This window comes from Lytechinus variegatus, chromosome 3 (genome assembly GCF_018143015.1).
Source record: "Lytechinus variegatus isolate NC3 chromosome 3, Lvar_3.0, whole genome shotgun sequence".
In the NCBI taxonomy this organism is placed as follows: Eukaryota; Metazoa; Echinodermata; class Echinoidea; order Temnopleuroida; family Toxopneustidae; genus Lytechinus; species Lytechinus variegatus.
In genome coordinates, this window is record NC_054742.1 from 69,582,369 (window position 1) to 69,607,528 (window position 25,160).

At 34.7% G+C, this 25,160-nt stretch overlaps 1 protein-coding gene across 1 annotated transcript in view; it reads right to left on the reverse strand.

Moving 5' to 3' along the window:
* The window catches only part of LOC121411802, a 49,293-nt gene that overhangs the window by 22,390 nt on the left and 1,743 nt on the right, over positions 1-25,160 (reverse strand). The window contains exons 2-4 of the mRNA XM_041604665.1: positions 10,626-10,668; positions 4,028-4,240; positions 1,704-1,822 (exon numbers count right to left, since the gene is read on the reverse strand). Coding sequence (XP_041460599.1) covers positions 1,704-1,822; positions 4,028-4,240; positions 10,626-10,668 — 375 coding nt within the window. The remainder of the gene's footprint in view (positions 1-1,703; positions 1,823-4,027; positions 4,241-10,625; positions 10,669-25,160) is intronic.

Consider the following 25,160-nt stretch of genomic DNA (forward strand, 5'->3'; position numbering starts at 1 on the left):
ATGCATGTTAATTTGTTCAAACTCTTTTCTAACTATAATGTTTATTAATGCATTCATTATTTTCTTGATAAATCACTGCTTCTCTATGTTCACAAAGGATATTGTGCAAATTTTCTGTAGAAAATATTATGACACTGATGTATTTCCGTAAAGTTACGATTAATTGGATCAATCGTAACTATTTGTAATACGGGCCCAGGACCACTACATAAATTTACATGATGTAGGCTATGTTATATCTATCTTGATGAATCCACATGAATTGCAGAAAAATCGGATTAATGTGTAGGTGAGATAATATCTATGTTTTGATAAATTGTAATATTTTCTACATTTTGTTAGGGCCACTAAATTTTCTTTGCGGGCAACCAAAAGTATGAAATTTACGGCTTTGATGGACTGATCGGGCCACCAAGAAAAAAACTGTGTGAAAATGTGGTGCCTTAATTTGAATATGATTTCATGTTATTTAAACATGTTTTACTAATCACAAGACTGGTCAAACGAGTCCATTAAATATTCTTTCTACATGTAATTGAGTCCGTGAAATATTCTTTCTAATCTTTTTTCAACATTAATGATGAAATTATTTTCTGAATATAAACCACTGTATCAAAACGGTATTCAAAGACTGCAGTGTTCTTTCTAACATCTGTGAATACCATTTTGATATGCCTTTCGCTTTCTCATTATATAGTAGACCTTGGAGTAACATAGATCTATTCTGTGAATTTCCTTACAAAATGGGGGCATCGAAGCTATAAAAAAATTAATTCTTACAGGATTTAATCTCCACACAAATAATTGATAATAATCTCCACATAATAATGACCAAAATCCATCTTTTGGCCAGATTGAGTTTAACAGGCGATACTGTTGCTTGCATGACCCCATCTTGTGTGTAATTTATATCCAAGAGGTCCATCCACCAAAGTACCAAAAATGAGTGAAACACTGCCCAAAATTTTCATTGAAAATACACAAAATCATTGTTTTTAAGGATTTCCTTATTAAAATGACATCACTAACTACTGGATTGTTCTTCATGAAAGTAATTATACACCAAACCATGCCTTTCACATGAAGAAAATAATTCAGCAAAATGAAAGCATCCCAAATCCATGCCTTTGCTATCAACTCCCCCAGAACACTTTATTTATTATGACAATAATGATTAATAACCACTAAGGTGTTTTGAAAGCCAAACCATTCAAGCCTGCTGATGCTCCAATATCCACCCACAATGAACTCCATCCATTTAAAAGGTGAACTCATTCTGTTTGTCAGCAACATAGCAACCAGCCCAACATGCGCTTCTGGCAAAACGAGCATTTGTCACCTATGCAACAGATTGGCCAAAGGTAATCGCCTAACAACTCACCGAGCAGAATTATATAGAAACATTCCACAGTAAACAATGATGCTGAACAGATAAATACATTTCTCTTCTGTATTATCCCCTTATATTTTTCATATTTAACATTAATTCACATGATGAAAACAAAATAGTTGAAAAGGAGACACAAAGAAAAGATATTGTTGCGTAGCTGCAAGAACTCCTGTAGAAAAATATTTTTGCATGCTTCCAAGGGCATTTTTGCATTCATACGCATAAGTGTGGTGTCAAGGGTGTTCTTGCACTGACACAACGACATCGTCTAAAAAAATCTTAAGAAAATAAAGAAAAATCAATAATGGCATACCTGTTCCAATGCAGCCTGCGAAAGTCCATTTCCGTTAAATCGGAATGTGATGCAGTGTACGTGATGAACGTCTGAATGACTTCGCAGCGAGATCGTGATGGCTTGCAAATGCTCAGAAGCTGAAAAAAAAATTTATTTATGAATACATCCTGAATAAGACAACCCCATAAAATTCATTGGACAGCAAATGTTTTCTGAGAATTGTCAATTGTCATTTCACAAATTGTCATTTTCACCATTATCACCATCATCCTCATTCATCTCCATCTTCATCATTATAAAATTATGAACAATAAAGATGTGTTTTAATGAGTTTTATTTCGAAGTTGTCATTTTTTTTTCAAGCAATGATCTGCTTATAATGGCAATCCTCTTGCAAACTGTAAATGTTAACATTTTCTTTGATGGTAGTAGATTATATTTGATTAGAATGACTTTTTTATTTTGTTTTTTTTTTCTTTATCATTCATACCAAAATCAATTACCAATATATCACGTTTGTTACACAATGAAAATTGTATTGTATACGAATGTTATGAATGCAGAAGAAAAAAAATCAAATCAAAATAGCATTACCATATTCTCTGACAAGTCCAAAAGAATAGTATGAAATGTCCCCCAAAAAGCAAAAACATGTATACTTGCTGTGGTAAAAAATTGGGGATGAGTGTCAGATAGCAGCGCATTTTAGAAATCACTTCACAGATGCTCTGTACACGTACACGCAGAGATTTTGTCAAAAGCCCTTCATAACAAATCAGTATTTTTATGACATATTGGTAAATTTTTGTCCCATCCTAATCTTAAGGTAATGTGCTGTCCCGGTCCAACAACTATCTACAATGACCTCTATTAGGAATTCCTCCATTGTGATTTTTTCTCCTTTTATACACATCATTGAATCCAGTTTGCTTGAGTCCATGATGGCATGTGTTCTACCCTACGTTCAGCAGCACCCATCCATCTTCTCAGGGCATTCCCCCCTTTTTTCTCCTCTTTTTCAGGGGGGATGGGGTGGGGTGGGGTGGGGAAGGGCGGATATATTTTAGGACGGGTTGTTTTGTCCTATATCAAACTATATTTTTTCATAACTTCGTATTTATTTTGTGAGTATTATTTCTCTCTCATTGTTTTTCTCATATGATTACCTGTATTTGGACTTAATAATAATAATGTACATTTATTTTGTTATTTTATTGTGTTATCTTTTTTTTGAGGGGCCCACATTGTACAAGCATTGCTTTTTAGTGGGTCCCTCCATTTCTATCTGAATTTACTTTCTATTGAAAAATAATATACATATTTAAAACCTACAATGTGTTGCCCAAATTGTCTAATACCCTTTTTACACAGGATTTTCTTAACCCCGGACTATCGCTAACCCCGTACTATCCTTAACCCCGTACTATTTGTTTTCCTTTTCACACATGCCAAATTGTTATTGCTAACCCCGGATAAGGAATGCTTGCTTTTTACACACGAAACTCGCTAACCCCGGACTAGTGGTTTTTGTCGATCATTCGCAGTACAAGTACTTCACTCGTTCACTTTTTACACACGCTAAAATTTCCTTAACCCTGTACTATAGGTGGGGCTAAATTGCTATTTAGCCCCACCTATAGTACGGGGTTAAGCTTAGCCCACTTTCGTTTTACACTAGCGATCTTAACCCCGTACTATTGCTCTTAGCACCGCAATTGCTGGGATAACCCTGCTTTTTTGCAGGGCCAAATAATCCCGTACTAAAGTGGGGTTAGCCCACTTTGCAAAAATGCTGTGTAAAAAGAAAGTGGGCTAAGCTTAACCCCGTACTATAGGTGGGGCAAAATGGCAATTTAGCCCCACCTATAGTACGGGGTTAAGGAAATTTTAGCCTGTGTAAAAAGGGTATAAGTGTTTTTTTCACAACATTATGTATTATTAATTTTTTTTGCAACGGATACAAATATTTATTTTTATATATGGTATACAATTTGTTTTTGCTTAATGGAAGTGAAATAAATAAATATGAATTTGAAAGGAAGGCATTTTCAATAGATTCTCAACATTGCCGAAAGTGACTGAAGTGGAAATTATACCCTCATCAATTGCAAGAGAGAGGGAAAGGTGGGACAATAGAAGAATGAGAGAGATTTATAGGGACAGAGAAAAAAAACAGAAAGAGGGGAGTCTGGGGAGGAGATAGTGGGAAAGGTAAATGAGAACTACTCATGCCCCCCCCCCCCCCCCCCGTTCTTAGAATTAATCTTGTACAATATCGTATTGTAATTCCTTTTCCTTCACCCCCCCCCCCCCCGCTTTTTCAAATTTATCTTTGAACTCACTCCATGGATCCGCTCTGAAAGTGATATTGAGACCAGCATGGACCGTCCCGTTGCCATGACTGCAAGGGGTGTGGCAGGATGAAGCGGCCAGGGGCTCCTTGTACATGTAATCGCTGGAAGGAGGGCATGAGGTGAAGTAAGGTTCTATGTTGAATGGGTCGACCGGCCTTGGTAAGTCATCGAGGGGTGCTATCCCTTCATCGGGGCAGGTGTCTGTGGAAGCAATGCAGACAAATTCAATTCAAGAGTAAAATGATCAAAATCGTAACACAAATATTAGATTATTCTTAATTTCACAGATGTGCAGTAGGCCCTAAAGCCAGGCAATGCGATGTTTAAACAGCAGACTTGAAATACATAACAAAGCATGGGAAACAGTAACATAAATAACAGTCATTGATGTTTACTAAATGAAATGAACTATTACCACTACTTGTAGTATTATTACTTCTTCTTCTTGAACACTTCAAAAGATAATTTGAGATAATATTTGTGAGGGGGAAATTCTACAAAGCTGGTAAGTGTAGATTTTTTTAGGTTTGTCCATCATGAGCAATCAAATTAACCCAGGTGCGGATCCACGATTTTCCAAAAGGGGGGGGGCAAATTTTTCGGAGGAAAATTTTGACAAGCCCCCCTCCAAAAAAAAAATAGTTTTCAATTTCGAAAAAGGGGGCACACCTCTGTTATAATGGCATTTTTACATTACAAATTTTAATTTTGCTTCTCAAAAGGGGGGGGGGCCTGGATCCACGCCCGAGTTATCCATACTTACTTTAAAATCCTTGAAAACATGTATGATCATGATCTAGCTTAATGCTCTCTAAGTAACATTTATAATTACAATTCTTATCAATCTTACAAAGGAAGAATGTGATAATCTAGTCAATTCTCAAAGAAGATACCATCCATTGAATTTTCTACTCATCATCTGTAGACATTTTTCAAATTTAAATTCCTCTTAGATCTTTAAAGATAAAATTAGATGGGTCATTTGCAGCTCATATGGTTATCATTTTAAAATGAATAAAATTTGTATATTAATTTATTTCAAGTGCTTCAAGTTAAATTAAGTAACTATGAAACTCACCTCCCCCCCCCAAAAAAAGAGAAAATTTCCACATGACCCCAAAGTATTCTGTTATATCTTTGCTATCATTAAATTTCATCATTTATTGTTATCATTGTTATAAATATCATTGTTGTTGTCCTTATTAATATCATAATCATTATTATTAGTATTGTATTTTAACATTGTTTGTATTATTATCATCATTACCATCCTCATCATCATCAATATCATGTTATTTTCACTGATTATTTCCATCTCTAAATTTCTCTCTCGTTTGAAATGCATGTCAATCAAGGCTTCTCCTTTCTTGCACGCAATGCATAATAATTCTTTATAAAAAATATTGTTTACTGACTATTCAAAAGTAATACCTGCTTGCTGGGATATAACCAAACAATAGAAAACTAAACAGCTTGCTGGTAGAAAGTTTCAGTTTCAAAAGGACAGGCAGGTGGAGGGGTGCTTTTGTGATATTAAACAGTGGCTCTCCAAGTGAGCTGACTGAACTGAAGTTTCAGTTTTCATTAATTAACTACTCTGTGCTTTATTAGATGATAATCATCATTAACAAGAGGCAGGTGCTTTTGAGAGGCCAACCTCTCAAAGGGTGTGTTTATGCTTCCATTGCGAGGACAGAATCAGCGTTTTCAAACGTCGATTCAAAACGCCGATCGTAAACGTGGTTCTGGGAGTGCTGTTTATGCTTAACTTTTCAGAGGCAAAATCACGATCTCCAGCTGGCTTCGCAGGAAAGCGAGGTCAAACTGGGTGCGCCCCTTTCCAAAAGTTTTTTTTTTAGTGTTGTTATTACATGGAGATAACATGGAGCAATGCGACTGTTTTTGCCCGCGGATTTTATCTCACCGGAAGCGTGTACCAAATGACGTCATTTAAACACATTTACGATCGTGGTTCTGTTTATACTTCCCCAGAAAGCCTGATTCTGGTCAAACGACGTTTACAAACGCACCTTTTTGTGAGCTTACGATTGGCATTTTGAAACAGCGATTAAATGAAAGCATGGATGCAACCGTGTTTTGAACTACCGTAATCACATTTGGAAACGCTGATTCTGGCCTGAAAAGTGGAAGCATAAACACGGCCAAAGAGTTTTCAAATTATCCTGCTTCTTCAGGGGGGGGGCGTGTTTCACAGGGATTTAAGTATGACTAAAATTGCATTAGGTATAAAAAGCATCACCGCGTTGGTCAAATCATGCTCATGGGATGTGCGCTGCAGTAGTACCGGTAATGAATGAGATAGTTCATTGTGTATCATAGGCCATGATTTTGATATCTGAAGGGCAATGTAAATTGTCTATAGGGTCCACTCCTATATTTACAGAGCGCAAATGAGAAAAGGAAAAAAGAAAAACCTCCCAAGACCAACGGGATGGAGCACTGAGGCCATCAAAGTCCCACTTAAATCTTTATGAGACACCCCCCCCCCCCCGACTACTCAAGGTAGAATCTTGAAATTGAGGAAACAACTGATGTACGTTCATGATTACACTAGTGCAGAATTTAATTTCTGGCTCTCTGGTACCAGATTGTTTCTTGTAATTCATAAGAATGGGAACTAATCAACTAAATATGAAAAATTAATATCTTATTTTGGATAGACATTTCTTGTGCTTTTCAGACGTCAGTATCAAAGCAAAACTTGCAGTCTTCATACTTCTTCATCCAAATTATAAGGTAGAATCTTGAAATTCAGCAAACTCAGGCTAATGAAGAACCAGCTGATGTTGGTACTCTCTATCAAATATTGTTTCTTGTAATTTGCGAAAATGGGAACTAATCAACTAAATATGAAAAATAAATTCCATGTTTACACAGATATAAAGTCAGCATTGACAAGTTGTATCATGTTTCAGGTTCATGTTTTGATCAGAGAAGCATGATGAATGTCAATTATTTGCACAGGGAGTGAAATAATAAAGCCATCACTGGTATACTTTCGGTTTAATTCATATCATAATTTCAATGCCCTCCAAATACAATATGAGGGGGTCAAAGAAGGCTCTTCACCGTCTCCCCTTTCTCAAAACAAAGTTTGCCTGTTTTATTGCAAATTTTCAAAACCCTAAACTAAATTATGCTGTAGATAAATCAACTTGATAATCTTGATTGCTTTGTTTCCTTGTTGGTATGTACTTTAACAAATTTTAATATTTTGTATAGCCATGCAAGTTACCCAACTGTTGACAAATTCAAAACATCATCGACAAGTTTCTTTTCTATTTTGTTGCAAAAAACAAAACATTCAGTGCCATGCACACAAAATCTACCACATATAGTTTCATGCAGTGTAATATACCGAATGCCTGTGGTTGATATCAAAATGAAATCGGTGGAAAATGTGGTTAGTGTATTTGCAAAGAGATATGCAAAGATTTATTATTTTTCTACAATCAACTTCCACTTAAATGTATTTGTCGACATCTTTTACGACCAATAAAAAAATAAGTCACATACTAAACATAAGACTGTATTTGGGACCCACATACAAATTGTGATTTGCTTGTGTTAGGGTGCATCATTTAAAATACATGGAGGGGATTCCTGATTAGGGATTGTTTCTTAATCACCTTTAATTCTATGACAGAGAAAATTGTTCTATTTATAGGCTTAAAACTCACCTAAGTATAAAAAAATACAATAGCAATACAGCTTTAAGCTATCGAACATAAACCTTACTTGAAATGTCTGATTTCTGCTTGGTTCAACAAATTAAGTAAACTGTAGCATTCAATATTCTTACAAAAACTTAAAGGACAAGTCCACCCCAACAAAAACTTGATTTGAATAAAAAGAGAAAAATTCAACAAGCATAACACTGAAAATTTCATCAAAATCGGATGTAAAATAAGAAAGTTATGGCATTTTAAAGTTTCGCTTATTTTCAACAAAATAGTTATATGAACGAGCCAGTTACATCCAAATGAGAGAGTTGATGACATCACTCACTCATTATTTCTTTTGTATTTTATTATATGAAATATTGTTATTTTCTCGTCATTGTCATGTGAAATGAAGTTTCATTCCTCCCTGAACACGTGGAATTCCATTATTTTAACATTTTGTGCTTCAGGCAAGGAGGTCCTAATCGTCAAATTCCTAAAAAAAAATAGAAATATTGTATAATTCAAACAATAAAAAACAAAAGAAATAGTGAGTGAGTGACATCATCGACTCTCTCATTTGGATGTAACTGGCTCGTTCATATAACTATTTTGTTGAAAATAAGTGAAACTTTGAAATGTCATAACTTTCTTATTTTACACCCGATTTTGATGAAATTTTCAGCATTGCGCTTGTCTGATTTTTCTCTATTGATTCAAATCAACATTTTTCTGAGGTGGACTTGACCTTTAATAATGCTTTAATCAGATGTCATCCAAGAAAACTTGATTCTTCAGAACTTCAGTAAGTTAATTCATAGGTAATATTGAGAGAGAAGTTGCTATCGTATAACGCTTATTTTGTGTGACGTGTGCCTGAGTCCATAACACACTAGTTACATCTTACTTATTTTCCATATGATTTTAATGAAAATCACTTGTCATACTTGTTTGATTTTCTCTATTAAAAAAGGAAACAAAACATTTCATGGGTTGGGCTTTCCCTTTTAAAAAGAATTACAATGTACAATTCATCCATTTTCAATTCTGATGGAATGAATTGATATATCTAATATATCACTTTTTTTCTGTGGTCACTGGTCAGTATGGACAATATCATGACCTCCAAATTTTGTGAAAACGAGGGTCCTTGGAACAGGTCGCCTGCGTGCGAGTGCGTACATACATCCCTATGGAACGTGCATGCAGTTAGCCCGGCGGCACGACTGCCGGGCGTGCTAGCGCAGGGGCGATGGTCAGACAGCGAGCTGCGGCCGCTTTTCACCAAAATTGCGACCGAAACGGCGTAACGGAAAATATGCGAAGCTTTGTAGCGAATTTTTCTCTTTTTTTTCTCGAGAAGAAAATGCTATGCTTTGGAGCGGCTTTCTTTGTTCTTTTTCTCAATAAGACAAAAATGCTATGCCTCGGAATGGAAATTTGAGTGTAAAAAAGGGGGTCCCCTCTGCGGCACATACCCACTATGCATTATATACTGAGTGCCCCCCCCCCCCCCGGCCTGGGTCCTGTAACACACAGGTTAGCGATTAATCGTACCCTTGATTTTCACCATTGATTGTATATTGTAGTCAATGCAATAAATCAAGTAGAAAAATGCTGTACGATAATTGCTAAGCTTTGTGTTATAAGGGCTCCTGAATCCTGGGGGTGTTTCACAAAGATTTAAGTATGACTTAGGTCGCACTTAAATGTCGACGCGTACATGATATGCAACGCGCAGTCTTATTGATCAATACGCAGTAGTGCGCGTCCTCTTGGCATGATCTGACCAATGATGTCATGCCTTTTATACTGCGCGCAACTAGGCATTTAAGTGCGACTCTAAGTCATACTTAAATCTTTGTGAAACACCCCCCAGATTTCAGTAGGTTGCAGTGTACAGTGTGAAAAGTGACTTCAAAAGTATATTGGTCCTAACATTACCATCCAGAGTATTGCTGTTGATGTATTAAGTTTGAAGAATATCTAAATAATGATTTGAAAAGAAAATTGCTACATGCAACACTAACACAATGACAACAAAATAGTCATATTTGAACTACCATTTTTCACAAAATCCTGCTTATTTTAAATAAATTACAATACGGGATCACTCAACTGTACTGTTATACAAACATTTGACCACGAGTTGTCAAACCATTTCGCAATACATTATATCTTCATTGGTCAAATATAATTTTTTTTTACATCTCTTCTTGTAAATTATTATCTCTAATCAAATGTTACCCTATATGGATATATCTTTAAGGAATATTTGGAAATACACCAAAATAGGACCAATGGGAGGGGGGAGATACCTTAAAGGGGAAGTTCACCCTGACAAAAAGTTTATTGTAAAAATAGCAGGAAAAATAAAAAAAAATATTGCAGAAGGTTTGAGAAAAATTCATCAAATAATTAAAAAGTTATTAGAATTTTAATTATTTGATTTGTGACGTCATATGCGAGCAGCATTCCTACATAGCGAATGGTAAAAAATCAATTAAATTTCATTTTCTCAGAAAATTGAAAATGGTTTTCACTGTACCTTTTGTAAATCAATAGACAGATCATTTCACACCCGATCATGAATAGAAAACAAAATTAAGTCATCAGGAACCATACAAAATTTGAAATTCATGCATTTTATATTACATAACACATGGGGCAGCTGCTCGTTTATGACGTCACAAATCCAAAAATTTGAACACTAATAACTTTCTTACTCTTTAACGGATTTTCCTCAAACCTTCACCAATATTTTTTACTATTTTTCTGCTATTTTTACATCAAAGTTTTCTTCAGGGTGAACTTCCCCTTTAAATGCAATGTGATAAACTCAGAAATATATGTTTACTATCATTTTTGCTTTGATTTCTGATAAATTATCATTACATACTTACCAAAGAAGTAGCCACGCTCTGCAATTTCACAGTCGACAAAATCCTGCAGAAAAGAAAATTCAGAGGAGAGAAAAAAAGTAATTATATCTTTAGTTCTTGATCTCTAAATTACATGAAATTTCAAATCTCGAACAAACACTATTTAAAATCAATAACATATAATTTCAATAACTATGGGGGATTTCCTGAACTACTACTAAAGAAGATCTCATAAATTAAAATGGCACTCAATGAAACCTATGCCCACATGTAATATTATAGAACATTAAAAATTCATGAACAGTAATTAAATGATGGATTCCCACCACATGTTGTTGGAAACATAATTTAGTCAACTTATTCATGTGATGGTGTATACTCTATGATAAAAAAAGGTATATAAAAACATCTTTTTGTCTAAAAAAAACTCTTTGACATTCCACCATTTCACAGACCTAACATGTCTAACTGATTTTTAATCATCATCTGTTGAGCTACCACACCTATACATTTGATTCTATTTTCTATTAATTTAATATAAAGAATTCAGTTATATAAATCAAGAAATCAAATTCTTGTCAATAATTTTCTTGATAGAAAAAAATAATTTTGTGTTGTTACCAAATGGATAAGGCGTGGCAGACCCTTTCAGTTTGCATCGGCAGGGCTTACAGGTGGAAAAGATTAAAATCAATGGAAATGAACAGAAAGGACATGAACTATGCAAATAATATGACAGAGTAATGGTGCAATTTCTAGGCCTTTTATATAAATCACAAACCAAGAGTGATAAAGAATAGTCATATCATTCCTGGGAAAATGTTGAAACTGTTTTCCAAACTATTGTTCCCATTCATTCCATTGTTCTATTCTTCTTGTTATGGTTCTGATTTCAAATACATTGAATACAAATACATGTGAAGTTTTTTTTTTAAACTAAACATAAAGTGACAGCATTTCTTTTCCAAACAAACCTTAAAGACCCTGACCGGTGTAAAAACAATCCTATATTAAAAGAAAGGCAATGATTCATACAATACAAATATACCAAAAATATTCTATACATCTCCTTCCATTTTAAGAAATATTAGATAAAAATCAAAGAAACTGCTCCTCCAAAGTACGCTTTGATTGAGCACCCCACGTCGCCTGGAAAGGATGACGTCATGTTGTGTCTGGAGGGTTGCGATTCCATAGGTTTGTGTACAAAAGCATTCGGTATTTTCTTCCATTTCTATATTATGAATCCATTTTTTTCCCCCGTTTTCAGATGAAAATGGCACTCACAATTATTCACTGTTGAAATTGATGGAAACCTACAACTATTCACTGCCTTTTTTGTGACTTCTTTGTTTGGCTCTTATTGGGCCTAAATTGCTACGTCAGGAAAAGTTGTGATACATAATCTGAATGCAGATAGATTTGAAATCTACGCCAAATAAGCAGGAAATAAAATATGGCAAAAACTAGTTCAAACCTGTAGATTTCATAATTTAAGCATGTAGGAAAAAATATATGTGATATCACTCTGTGATGGAAGTGAAGAAAATGAAATGCGTAATCTGGAAAGCAAAAAAATAACCCAGTTTTTCTGTGTACAAACCTATGGAATCGCGACGCTTCTTACACAACGTGACGTCACGGTCTCGAGGCATTTGAAAAGCACAATAAAGCCTATTTTCTAAGCCGGGTTCGAAGCCCGATAATTGGAATATTCTTAAGCAAAATACTCAGCTGGGAAGGGTGAAAATGAATAAAGCTCACAATGCTGTATTTAGTAGCTTATAAGCTTTCGATTGGTATATAATTTGTCAATTTCATTTTTGGGTCCGGTCTGGGTCTTTAATTATACTTGCAAATCACATATTAAGCAAATAAGCAGCCTGATTTAAATCTTAAGAATTTTTGGCTGCTATTTGGGCTCTTTTTTATCTACTTTTTATTCCCATTTCTAGTCAATTAATTCCAATTTGTGATTGGAATGCAATACCTCTTATTTAAAACATGGTTTCTGCACCTAAAAACCCATTAATACTTCATCAAAAACATTTTTAATGCAATCTGTATTTACTTCCAAGAACTAAATGCCATTTTTGGCAATACATTGGAATATATACATTGTCTCTTTGTCTTTGCCAAAAAGAAAAATATCAAAGAATTATAATGATTTCCATTAATTTGACATAAGGAGTGGCTTAATAAATTTGTAAAAACATTTCTTTGAATTATTGATTCTTCATCATTATTTCAGGTAGTCCTACATTGTATATCTTTTACTATGATGATGATGATCCAGAGCATTTATATTGCACCATATTTCTACTAAAAACATTCATAGGCGCAGGCTCATCCAATACTTAATTTACTACACATATGCTGAAATAAGTGGGGTTTGAGGGAAGATATGAATGCAAAAACAGATTTTTAATTATTGGTGGCATGCTTTGGTAATGTTAGTCATTTGTAACTAAATGAACTTGTGTTATATACACAACAAAGACAGTAAGTCCCCCCTAAATCAAATTGCTGTAACTTTTGAACGGAATGATTTTGAGATATGATGTTTCGTAGGTGGATTTCTACACTCATTAGGCAACTCCTGGGGAAATATGAAACTGATCGGTTGAGTCATGCATGAATAATCAAAGATTGAATTAAAAATGACCATTTTTGAAAGTCACAAGAGTCGTGTTTCAGATTGTGCAAATACAATGTTGGACAAAAGTTGTTTTTTAGGTGAATTTTATGGTGTTATACTGGTTTACTATCCATCATTTAGCCACTCCACACACAATTAGACCCGAAGTTGATATGACCATACGATTGTGATTTTTGCATGGTCAGCCCCCACCCTCCCACTTTTGGCTCAGCTACCCCAACCTCCCCTCCCCCCCACTTTGAAAACCGTTCCGCGGCCCCTGTATTGTGACGTATCATCATAGGGGGTTATGGTAGTATCATTTACAACTTGCTATAGATCATGTTAGAATTTGAAAATGTTGGTGGCTCCCCCGATTATAGGCCCCTCCCCCATTTTAAGATTCTGGGTCCACCACTAATTTGCCCATAAATTAAACTGATCATGAAAATTTGTTACGAAAAGAATACATTTATGCCGTATAAAGAGTATTCATTCCTAAGTTTTCGAATGTGCTCGCTCAACCATGAAAATGTTTTAAGTTCGAAAAGTGTGTGGTGATAGAAATGATGGATGATAAAACAAAAACATTTAAAACCGAATTTGCCCTCAATATGCACTTTATGACCCTTTAAAATGAGTCCGTGACATTGAAAATACCCATTTTCCCACTTTGATGCGTGCTCACTCATCCATGAATAAACATATTGATTTCATTTTCGCACAGAATTCTGCCCATAGGTTAATAAACATTACTGCCAAATGACATTGCTAAAGACAGCCTTGAAAAAAAGTTCCACCATATTGAATAAGGGGTTAAGTATGCTTTAACATATGCACCCATAATGTACACAAGTCTATGAGAGAAGAAGTCAAAATTTTCACAAATATGAAATGAGGGTTTGTTTCATGGACGGTTTGTGCTACTTCTGCCAACAGTTTTTTCATGAAACTACGCACATGGCTTCAGAGTAACACTATCCAAAAGGCGCGCACACCAAAATAACCATTCAACACGGCACAGAGTGGGGCCAAGGCTTTGAACTTTCTTCTCATTTGCATAATTTTCGAATATTATGTGCTTACTGATGCATTAAACATCGGGATTTTCATAAAAATCAAATCAAATGAACTATGCAAGGACGTTTTTAACTTATATCCATAGTTACGAATTGCATTTTTTCCAATAACGTAAAAAAGAGAGCATCACATTCCACATGTTCATTCAAGCGTGAATGTTTAATTAAAAGCCTTTGAATCATTGAAGCAAGTTAAATGGTCGTGAACATAACAAAAAAATTAGAAAAGATCATTTTCAGTTACCAAAACGAAGCAATAATTGTCTATGATATTTGAAAATCGTATTTTTTGTTTTTAATAAATGTTCATTGAACCGTGAAACGATGAATATTGTTGAAGATACTCTTCCCAAAAATAACTGTCATCATATTCTTTCATTCTTAGTGATATAAATGTATAAAAAATCCAATTATTGCAAATTTGGACCTGTGTTTATTCAACCATGAAATTTAGCAAAAAAGTTGTATCGTACTGTAGAAAGTACCTTTTACAAGCCTTCTGACTATTTTTCATGATGAGAATGTGGAATTAGTTCCAGTAAAATGGAATCAAAGTCATGATATTTGGCTTGTGACTTTTGAAAAGTGACATTTTTGCCTTCTGACGGTGCTCACTGAAGCATGACGTAAAATACGTCCATAACATTTACTCAGAGGGTAGCCTATAAAATTACCTACACGCTCATGTAAAAATATATCAATAATTCGAATTGGTTCGGAAATTATTGATGTTTGTTCAAGGGGGGACTTACTTTTTTTGTTGTGTATATAATAACAAACTAAAACTTTGGTACAAAATATATTACATAGCACTTGGTGATATTCAGGTCAATTATCTAACATCACAACTGTAATTGACAGGCAAGCCATTTAAAAACTTATTTCCATTTTATGATAGTCAATTATTGACATCACAAAATGTAAATAAGTTTTTTAAATGGCTTGCCATACAGCAGGGGCAAAGAAAATAATGACTGTCTGGACCATGCACATTTCCATAGAAAAAGAAGCGGGGAAAATACACAAGGTGCCAGGACAAATTTAAAGAAAAGCACCCCCCCCCCTCGGACGGTAAACTTAAATGAAGTTCCTGAAATTCCCTTGTAAATGTGTTATGCGCTATACAAGAACTGTCTATTATTATTATTATAAACTGTACAACATAGAAAATTTGGGCCGGGGCACTAAATTCTTAAAAGTCCCTCAAAAAATACTTTATTTTTCCTTGGAAGTAAAAGAAACTTTTATGGGATTCAACTTTTTGTTCACCTTCAGTAAAACATTGCTGAAACTGAAAACACATTGCAATAAAGATCTCTGTTCATGCATCAAATGACTTCTTTTGAATACATATGTAAACTTTTTATCTAAACCACTGAAAATCAAATATTTGCATCATCATTTATATTGTATCTTTACAGCATGTCTTGTGTCAATATTGCGATGATCGAACTACCGCATGGTGTACGCAACATTAGTTTCCATAAAATATGTAGCAACATACTTTTTCTGCAACAAATATTCCACTAAAAACAAAAACAAAATATTGTAGTAGAGTGATTCAATCTGCAAGTATTTTTGAATTGTGGTTCTCCATGGTTTATCAATCAGGTAAATTGAAATTTTATGTTTCTTTATTCATTCATATAACCTTGCTGTCATTCATTTCTCAATTCATTCACTCACTCATTTAATTCACTCACTCACTCATTCATTCATTCAGTCAGTCGGTCGGTCAGTCAGTCATTCAGTCACTCACTCACTTATTCATTCAATCATTAATTCCTTTTTTTTCATAGATTCATCCACCCACTCGCTCTATCTGTTCATCATCTATTCATCAATCAATTTTCCATTCCTTCACTCACTCAATTGTTTTCATTTCACTTATTCATAACCTGTCTTTCGTTCTTTTATCTATAATTCTTTCATCCATTCCCTTTTTCCATTCACTCAATGATTCATTCATTATCTCTCCTTCCATAAATCATTCTTATATAATATAATATTCATTCTTCAATCATTCACTCAATATTCTATTCATTCCTTCCCTTACATCACGTCATGAAATGCAAAAAATTATGGCTATCACCAGAACACGAAGGAATACGGTATCCATATAAGCCTGCAATATGAGAATTCAATATAAATAGGCCTTCAATTATTGTATTGATTGTATTGCATTGTTTCTTAGGTTCCCACACAGAGCTTTGATTCAGACTGACCATTCAATTCAGAGCTAAATCCATACCTTTTAGAATACAGACTGTCCTCTCTATGGGGGAATTCCCCTTCAATCAATATTCAGTGTCTCAAAGTCAGACTCTTTTATTGTGAGCTCAAGCGTCAAGCTTCCTCTGACATAAACCTTACAATATTCATATCTTTATAACTCTATGCTTATTTCTTACTTAAATTTTTGATGCACTTCATATTGGGTGCATACGTGTAAATCATATTAGTAAAAGGCTTCAAACACATATTTTTCATAATCATAATACAAGGTCTGACTAAACAGACTAGTTAGAGAGCACGGACTCACATTCCATTTGTTTTCAGAAGAGGGTTCATACTATTTGTTTGGCAAACAGATAGGTACCTCTCTCTACAAGGTAATCCATTTTTCCAATTCCAACAGGGGAGTTCCTCTTCTGACAACTTAGGCTGTGTGTGTCTCTCTCATGGTATCACTACAACAATGGCAGGGTGGGTTAAATGTACGCTCACCCCCCCCCCCCCTTAGTATTCATATTCTGACTATAAATTGGTTTAACATGTTCTTACTATCATCCTGAAAACTCTGACGTTTGACCCCACCCTTTTGATAAAGGATGGATCCAATGTTTCATTTGTTGACAAACAAGCAATGTCCATGCAGGTATTTCATAAGGGCTGGTCATTTACAGACTACTAGTATTATTACAAAGCATATTAAATAAAAGAGATCATATAATAACTATAATATGATGATAACATATCTAAACGTATGAACATCTAACATATTACAACTCTATTAGCGCTACCCTCCCTTTTTGATATCTACCAGAAATCAATGACAGAATTTCCCAACCCATGCTACACACTTTGTGTTTTGTTTAATAAAACTGTTTTACGTAACTGGCCCGGGGGAAGGGGGGGGGACTCGACCACAAAAGTGGTAGGTATGCATGAGCCGCCGGCGAGACAAAACAAAACTACAAATGTTTGTGAAAACGGGGGTCCTTGGAACGTGGCACATACCCACCACACATTGCATACTGAGTACCCCCCTCCCCCCTGGCAACTGGCTAGCCCATAGCATGAAGCATACTATCAATATTTACGATTACAGCATGAATTTTTAAAAATTATTAAAACATGATCTACTAAATGATAATGATGATAATAGGTGTTTATTATATACCCGTAGCATTGTCTATCTACTAAATATTCTATTCTGAGGTGCACAAGGAAACTAAAATGTATGAAATTGTTTAGATGAGTGTCGTCGAGTCAAGAACTGCATATTAGAAAAGAATTAAGTTAATGTATGTTTCACTTCTTAATCAAACTTAAAGGTGAAGTCCACCCCAACAAAATGTTGATTTGAATAAAAAGAGAAAAATCAAACAAGCATAACGCTGAAAATTTCATCAAAAGCGGATGTAACATAAGAAAGTTATGACATTTTAAATTTTCACTTATTTTTCACAGTGATAGGCCTATGCACAGCTTAGTGGCATGCAAATGAGACAGTCAATGATGTCCGTCACTCACTATTTCTTTTGTTTTTTATTGTTTTAATTATAGTTATACAATATTTTCATTTTTTACAGATTTGACAAAGATTTGACAAGATTTGACTGAATCATATAGTTTTAAGCAATGCTAGTTCCACATGTTTATGGATGAATCAATCGTTGATTCACTTGACAATGGGGAGAAAATTAGAATATTTCATGTAATAGAATACAAAAGAAATAGTGAGTGGATGATGTCATCAGTCTCCTCATTTGCATACCGACCAGGATGTGCATATAACTGTTTTGTTAAATGAAGCGAAACTTTAAAATGTCATAACTTTCTTATTTTACATCCGATTATGATGATTTTTTTCAGTGTTATGCTTGTTGAATTTTTCTCTTTTTATTCAAATCAAGTTTTTGTTGGGTGGACTTGTCCTTTAATGAAAACTTATTCTAGAGATGGTGCTGCAGCAGAGAAAGCCCATCCACAATATTATACGCTTCTAATATTTTGGGGATCTTACGAAGATGCTGGTGTGATGATCGCATGCCACCAGCTGGTGAATAAGCCATAACAAAGTCTTGTGAATAGATTGGTGCCTAAGAGACAATTGATTACTACAATCATAACCTCCTGAAGGTAACAAAACTGTATTATCTTTTCCCCCTTGAAGTGAAACTTACGTTGTTAATCAGCATTTGGTAAAGGTTGCTACCCCGGACTATCACCAACAACTATCTTAAATATGGGACTTTCGATAGTCTATAGATTTTATATATATTTTTTGGCTTTACAGTCATTAAAATGGTGATGATGATGCACAGCATTTGTATAGCGCCATGTATCTGTCAAAGACATTCAGAGGCACATTGGAGGAGCCAGCCAATCTGGGTCGCCGAGAAGGATGCGCACACAGAACTATGACCCACAGGTCTCTCCTCCCGATAACTGGGTGGGGAATGCAGGTGGACCACTACACCAGGATTTCCCCCTACTCTTGATTCTCCTCTACACGGGGCCTCCACTGGCTTCAGTCATCCGCCCGGGGTGGACTCCAAACCCAAGATCTTTGGTTTGAAGGGCCGACGTTTACCGACTGAGCCAACTTTGCTTTGAAATGGTCTGAATATTGTGCCTTTAGACCCTAGCATTTTTTATCTATTAATATATCTAATAAATTTTAAAAACATGACAAATGCAAAATTCCATTATTTCTTGTGGACGATGAATCCAATCTTACATGAACAAAAGTTTTAATCAATATTATTGGCTCGTTTGGACAAACCACATTTATTCAATGGCTGTTAACATCGCTGATGGGGGAAACAAAGGAATATTGACTTATTTCTTAAATAATAACGTCAAAGTTCTTGGACAACCCATGATGCTAATCTGTGTTGAAATGAATTAATATTCATTTAAATTCAACCTGCAGAGTCAGTTTCAAATATTGGGCCCAATATTAACAACCAAAATCAGTCGCATCACCAAAAAGAAATTAGCACCTGCATCCACTGAAAGTACAGTAATGCGAAAAAATAAATAAACAGCTGTACCCTCTGTTTGGAGGAGATGTAGTTTCATTTTCCACCAACAGTAAACAAGGCGAGGTAACAAAATTCTATAAAGATATTGAATCAACATTCTACTGAAAAGTTCGGGGGAATTTCACAATGACCTTGTTCACACCACAAAATTATGTTTGTTTGGTGCTTTTCGGCATGAAAAGATGGTAACCACGGCCATGGGCATTGGTCTCCATGTAAACCAACTGGAAAGGTCTGCACCATTATCATGTACATGTATCATCGAGGATGAGTTTGATATTTCAATACATTGTTAATATCAAACTTTTGATGTTTTTTGGTACACAGTTTTCCAAAATCATGTTTTGGCTTACAAGTGTAAAAGATCTGCAGACATTTTTAATCCAGCATACACATAAGAATGAATTAGATGAATAAACAGATGGATCCAAATTCCAAAGTCCATTCTTTTGAAAATCTAAAAATCATAGATCTGTGAACTGTGTTCGAGGAGGGACATTGTTCCCCTCTTAATAAGAACAGAATGGAATGACGCTCCCACAAGTCTTTCAAACCATGCCATCCCTATATAGTTAAAAATGAGGTCACTGGTGAAAGACCTGCAATATGTTCATGCATATATACATGTACCTGTAGTCAAAACATATTTGTTGGTTACATCATTTATGACAAACATTGTTCAACATACTTGTTGCAGGGCTCCACACTAACACTTTTTTTTTACTGGTCCAACCTAATGTCAGACCAGTAGATACCCAGATTTTCAACTTTTTACTGGCCAGTCTGAACCCAAAATTTACTGGTCCCCCAAAATAAATAAAAACATTAGAAATAATTATGCTGTCAAGTTCATTGATTTTGTTCCCACCCCCCCCCCCCCCCATACAAATAAACAGTACACACTCACAACATAATTTATGAGAGCAATTTCTCAAATTAGGAGAGCCATTTTTATAATTTACAAAAGAGATCATTTGTATCAGTTTGATATAAATTATTTTTACTGGCATATCAATTTGTTGTGTACAAAAAACGCTCCTCTTATAAGGCATAGAAATGGGACGTTTAACGCACAGTCACTAATACGCGCCGCTGTCTTCGCATCGTGCAGGCAGTCTACGTGTATAGTGGCGGGCTACTACATTGCGGTGCAGGGGTGTTCAACTTACATATCGTGAGCGCACTCAGCTGCGTGTTTTCACTTCTTCTCCTTTCTCTCCTTTTCTTGTCATTTTTCCTCGCATTTCTTGTTTTCGTAAATTTCCCTCTCACTTTCCTTGTTTTCTCACTCCCTTCAGTTTTGTGACTCTTCTTGATCACTTGCATTCATTGGCACACCCCCGGTCAAAAATGGTACGGTCCTATCCAACATACACTCAAGTCGTCGCTGTACGAATAATGAAAACGTGCAAAATTCTTCACGCGCTGCGTTGCCTAGCTATGCGTGTGTACTGTGTACACACAATGCCATCGGCTGAACCCGCCAAACTATAGTGACCAATTATTGCAAAAGCTTTTGCATATGAGAAAAGTGACAGAGGTTTGTTTTAATCCAATCAAAATCATTCTTAGGTATTCGCAATCTACAGCATTTTCTGCAAAATGTCTTTTTTTTGATAGGGTCTATTGTGACGTATATATTTTTTTACAACAATGTGAAGTCGCACCAAACGTTTCATTTCCCGCACTTGCCCATTGGCTCATGTACAAATGGATTTCCAAAATCATCAAGAAAGGTTCCAAAAACCTCAAAAGTTACAGAACTTAATTTCACTAAAATTAAATGAAAATCATATCATGTTCAAGGTGAGAATCTGCTCTATTCTATTCTGTTTTGATAGATCACCTTGTTGACGCGTTTGGGAGATATCTTAGCAAATCCCTCAAAAACGGCGTATTTTCTATTATTCTCCATAGGGAAATATTTTAACACGCTACGCACTGCAAAAAAGGAGCGCAAACAAATTGATATGTCATGTTGGACCAGTAAATCTGGGTATTTCTGATAAGGTTCTGGCCCAACAACAATTTTTACTGGTCTGATAACCAGTGCCAGTGTCATGCATTGCTTGTTAAAGGTCAAGTGCACCTCAGAAAATGTTGATTTGAATCAATATAGAAAAAATCAGACAAGCACAATGCTGAAAATTTCATCAAAATCGGATGTAAAATAAGAAAGTTATCACATTTCAAATTTAAGCTTATTTTCAACATATGAACTAGCCAATTACATCCAAATAAGAGAGTGGATGATGTCACTAACTCACTATTTCTTTTGTTTTTTATTGTTTGAATTATACAATATTTCAATTTTTACGAATTTGACGATTAGGACCTCCTTGCCTGAAGCACAAAATGTTAAAATAATGGAATTCCACATGTTCAGGGAGGAATGAAACTTCATTTCATATGACAATGACGAGAAAATACAAATATAATTTCATATCTCATATAATAAAATACAAAAGAAATAGTGAGTGAGTGATGTCATCGACTCTCTCATTTGGATGTAACTGGCTCGTTCATATAACTATTTTGTTAAAAATAAGCGAAACTTTGAAATGTCATAACTTTCTTATTTCACATCCGATTTTGATGAAATTTTCAGTATTATGCTTGTTGAATTTTTCTCTTTTTATTCAAATCAAGGTTTTGTTGGGGTGGACTTGTCCTTTAACATACTTGTTCAATATAATTATCAACTATTATTATCTATCAAAGCGAAGGCGAAGTGACATTCAACCCAACACAAATCGTTTAAAAAAATCAGACAGACAACATCGTGAAAAATATAACAAATATCAGATGTAAAATAAGAAAGTGATGACAATATTTTGCTGAATTTCACAAAACATTTATTCTGGTTGAGTACAAAAGTACAAATCACCAGGTGGTTTTTCAAACCATCCGTTGAACCAACGGCTTTATGCAAATTTCATTTACAATTACAAATTACGATTAATTCACATTGAATAATGTCAAAGACTGACGCATGATCTTGTCATAGTGTCACAAATTGATGCCTGTCATCATGGATAAGCATGATATTTTATTCCTTAGTCTACTGTTTTGAATTGACGAATCCACTGTTCAAAACAGTGGACTCGTTTTGGAATGACGTACCCCAGCGTCGCAAATTTGGTCTCAAAAGATGAGCAAGAATGGAAAAAGTCAGCGAGAGGGGCGAAGTCATTAAATTTCGAAGTCAAGCAATATATTGTGAAAACAGTTATATGCACATCATCATGAATATTCATTAGGTGAGCTGATGATGTCACATCCCCCACTTTCCATTTTTTTTAAAGTTACTACATGAAATCACAATTGTTTCATTTTTTCATACATTGTATAAATGATACATCTCCATTGTAATGAAATACGTATCAGTTGTCAATCCATATTTTTAGTTATTGAAGGAACAAATTTAAATAAACCTACTTTAATATAATAAATACAAAAGAACAAGCGGAGATATAAAATCATCAGTTTGCTCATTGAATATTCTTGAAGACATGCCTAGAACTGTTTTATTGGAATAATGCAAATTCCTTGTCGAAATTTGATCAAATTTGCAGTGTTTTGCTTGTCTGATTTTTCTTATCTGTTCATTATTTTCAGCCTGAAGTACCCATTTAAAACTGAAATCTGATCTAAAATAGAATTGGTCCAATCATTTTGGAATGGACTCTCGTTAAATTGATGCTTGAATTCCATTTTTTTTTCACCACTCACCCGAAAATCAGCATAGTTTTGCTGTGGGTATCAATTGGATTTTCTCCAAGAAGTTTCTTTTATTTCAATGCAAATTGTTTTGGATATATATGTCAAAGTAATTAATCACAAATATTCTTGATTGTATTCTAATTGTTTGAACTCTGAAATCGAACTGAAGTACTTGAGCATTGAGCAATGTAGAGACAGAGCAAATATTTTACAAAGACCCAATCATTCTTATCACAAATTTTGTCTGGCTATATCTAATGATAAAGAAAGCAGGCAAATATGTAAGCAATTCATGCAAATGAAGCAAGAGATAAGATAAAAATATTCAAATGATTCACATTTTGTGATAATGATGACAAGCTCATCGCCCACCGTCTCATCATGGTGGCATTTAAAAATAAAATCAAGATCTTGAGGCTCCAAATCGACACAGAATGAATAATCCCAACTTTCTTTGGCAAACTGAAGTCACTTCAAATTCAAAACATCCATGAAATTGACATTAAATATAGTTAAAAACTTTGAACATGCCCCCCCCCCCTCAAAGAAAAATCAATAAAAATCTATGGACCTTGTCCAGGTTTCAAGTTGTAGTCATATATGTCTAACTAATTAAGAATAAGACCTGACTAAAAATGATTTTGTTATAATATCATTAGTATATATAGGCCTCTAGCCTATTACTTCACTGGTTATTATGTAATACTTTGCTTTTGGTCAGCTGACACACAGCTTTTTAGTTTGACTTTATGAATGTAAATGGTTAGGAATGTATTGTTCATGTTGAGACTTGAGAGTGAAGAATAAAAAAAAAGAAAATAGGCCTACTGTTCGGTCTCTATTTGAAAATATAAATATTTTCTTGCCCCAATACTAATAACAACAATCCATACTTCCAACAAATTTCAAATTAAGACTAAGAACTTGCTTTAATGATCAAGTCATATCAAATGAACAGAATGTAAAAAAAACAGGATCAAATTTTAATCAAAACCAGAACACGGGGTTGATTTCTAGGATTGGTATTTGATAGCAAAGATTATGATCAATTGAAAAAAAAAATCAGTCTCCAAATCAATTGTTCAGGTTTTAAATGGGAAGTTCACCCTGATAAGAGTTTATTGTAAACATAGCAGAATAAATAATAACAAATATTGCTGAAGGTTTGAGGAAAAATCCATCAAAAAATAAAAAAGTTATTAGAAATTTCATCATTTAATTTGCGACATCCTATGCGAGCAGCTTTTTTACATATCGTATAGCAGAATAAATAATAACAAATATTGCCGAAGGTTTGAGGAAAAATCCATCAAAAAATAAAAAAGTTATTAGAAATTTCATCATTTAATTTGCGACATCCTATGCGAGCAGCTTTCTTACATATCGTATGGTAAAAAAATCAATGAAATGCCATTTTCACGGAAAATTGAAAATGGTTTTTACTGTACATGTACCTTCAGTATGAATAGACAAAGGGCTATTCCACGGTTACGTTACATTTGGAGACACCTTGACTCATACTTGGAGTTGTAACTCCATTATTATTGATAGGAATTAAACATCTCCTTATCACAACAAAGTACACAGTCTGACTATCCTTTGTATAAAAACAAAACTTGGGAAATTCTATTATGCTCCTGGCAAATCTTTCGAATATGTCGGTTACTCACGTACATGATTTGGACCAAAACTCACGTTACATGATTTGGACCAACCTGTGGAATTGCCCCAAATCATTTCACACAAGTCACCATGAACCATTACAAAATTGAAATTTATGCATAATTGCATATCACATATTCACATATCATATGGGGCAGCTGCCCGGTTATGACGTCACAAA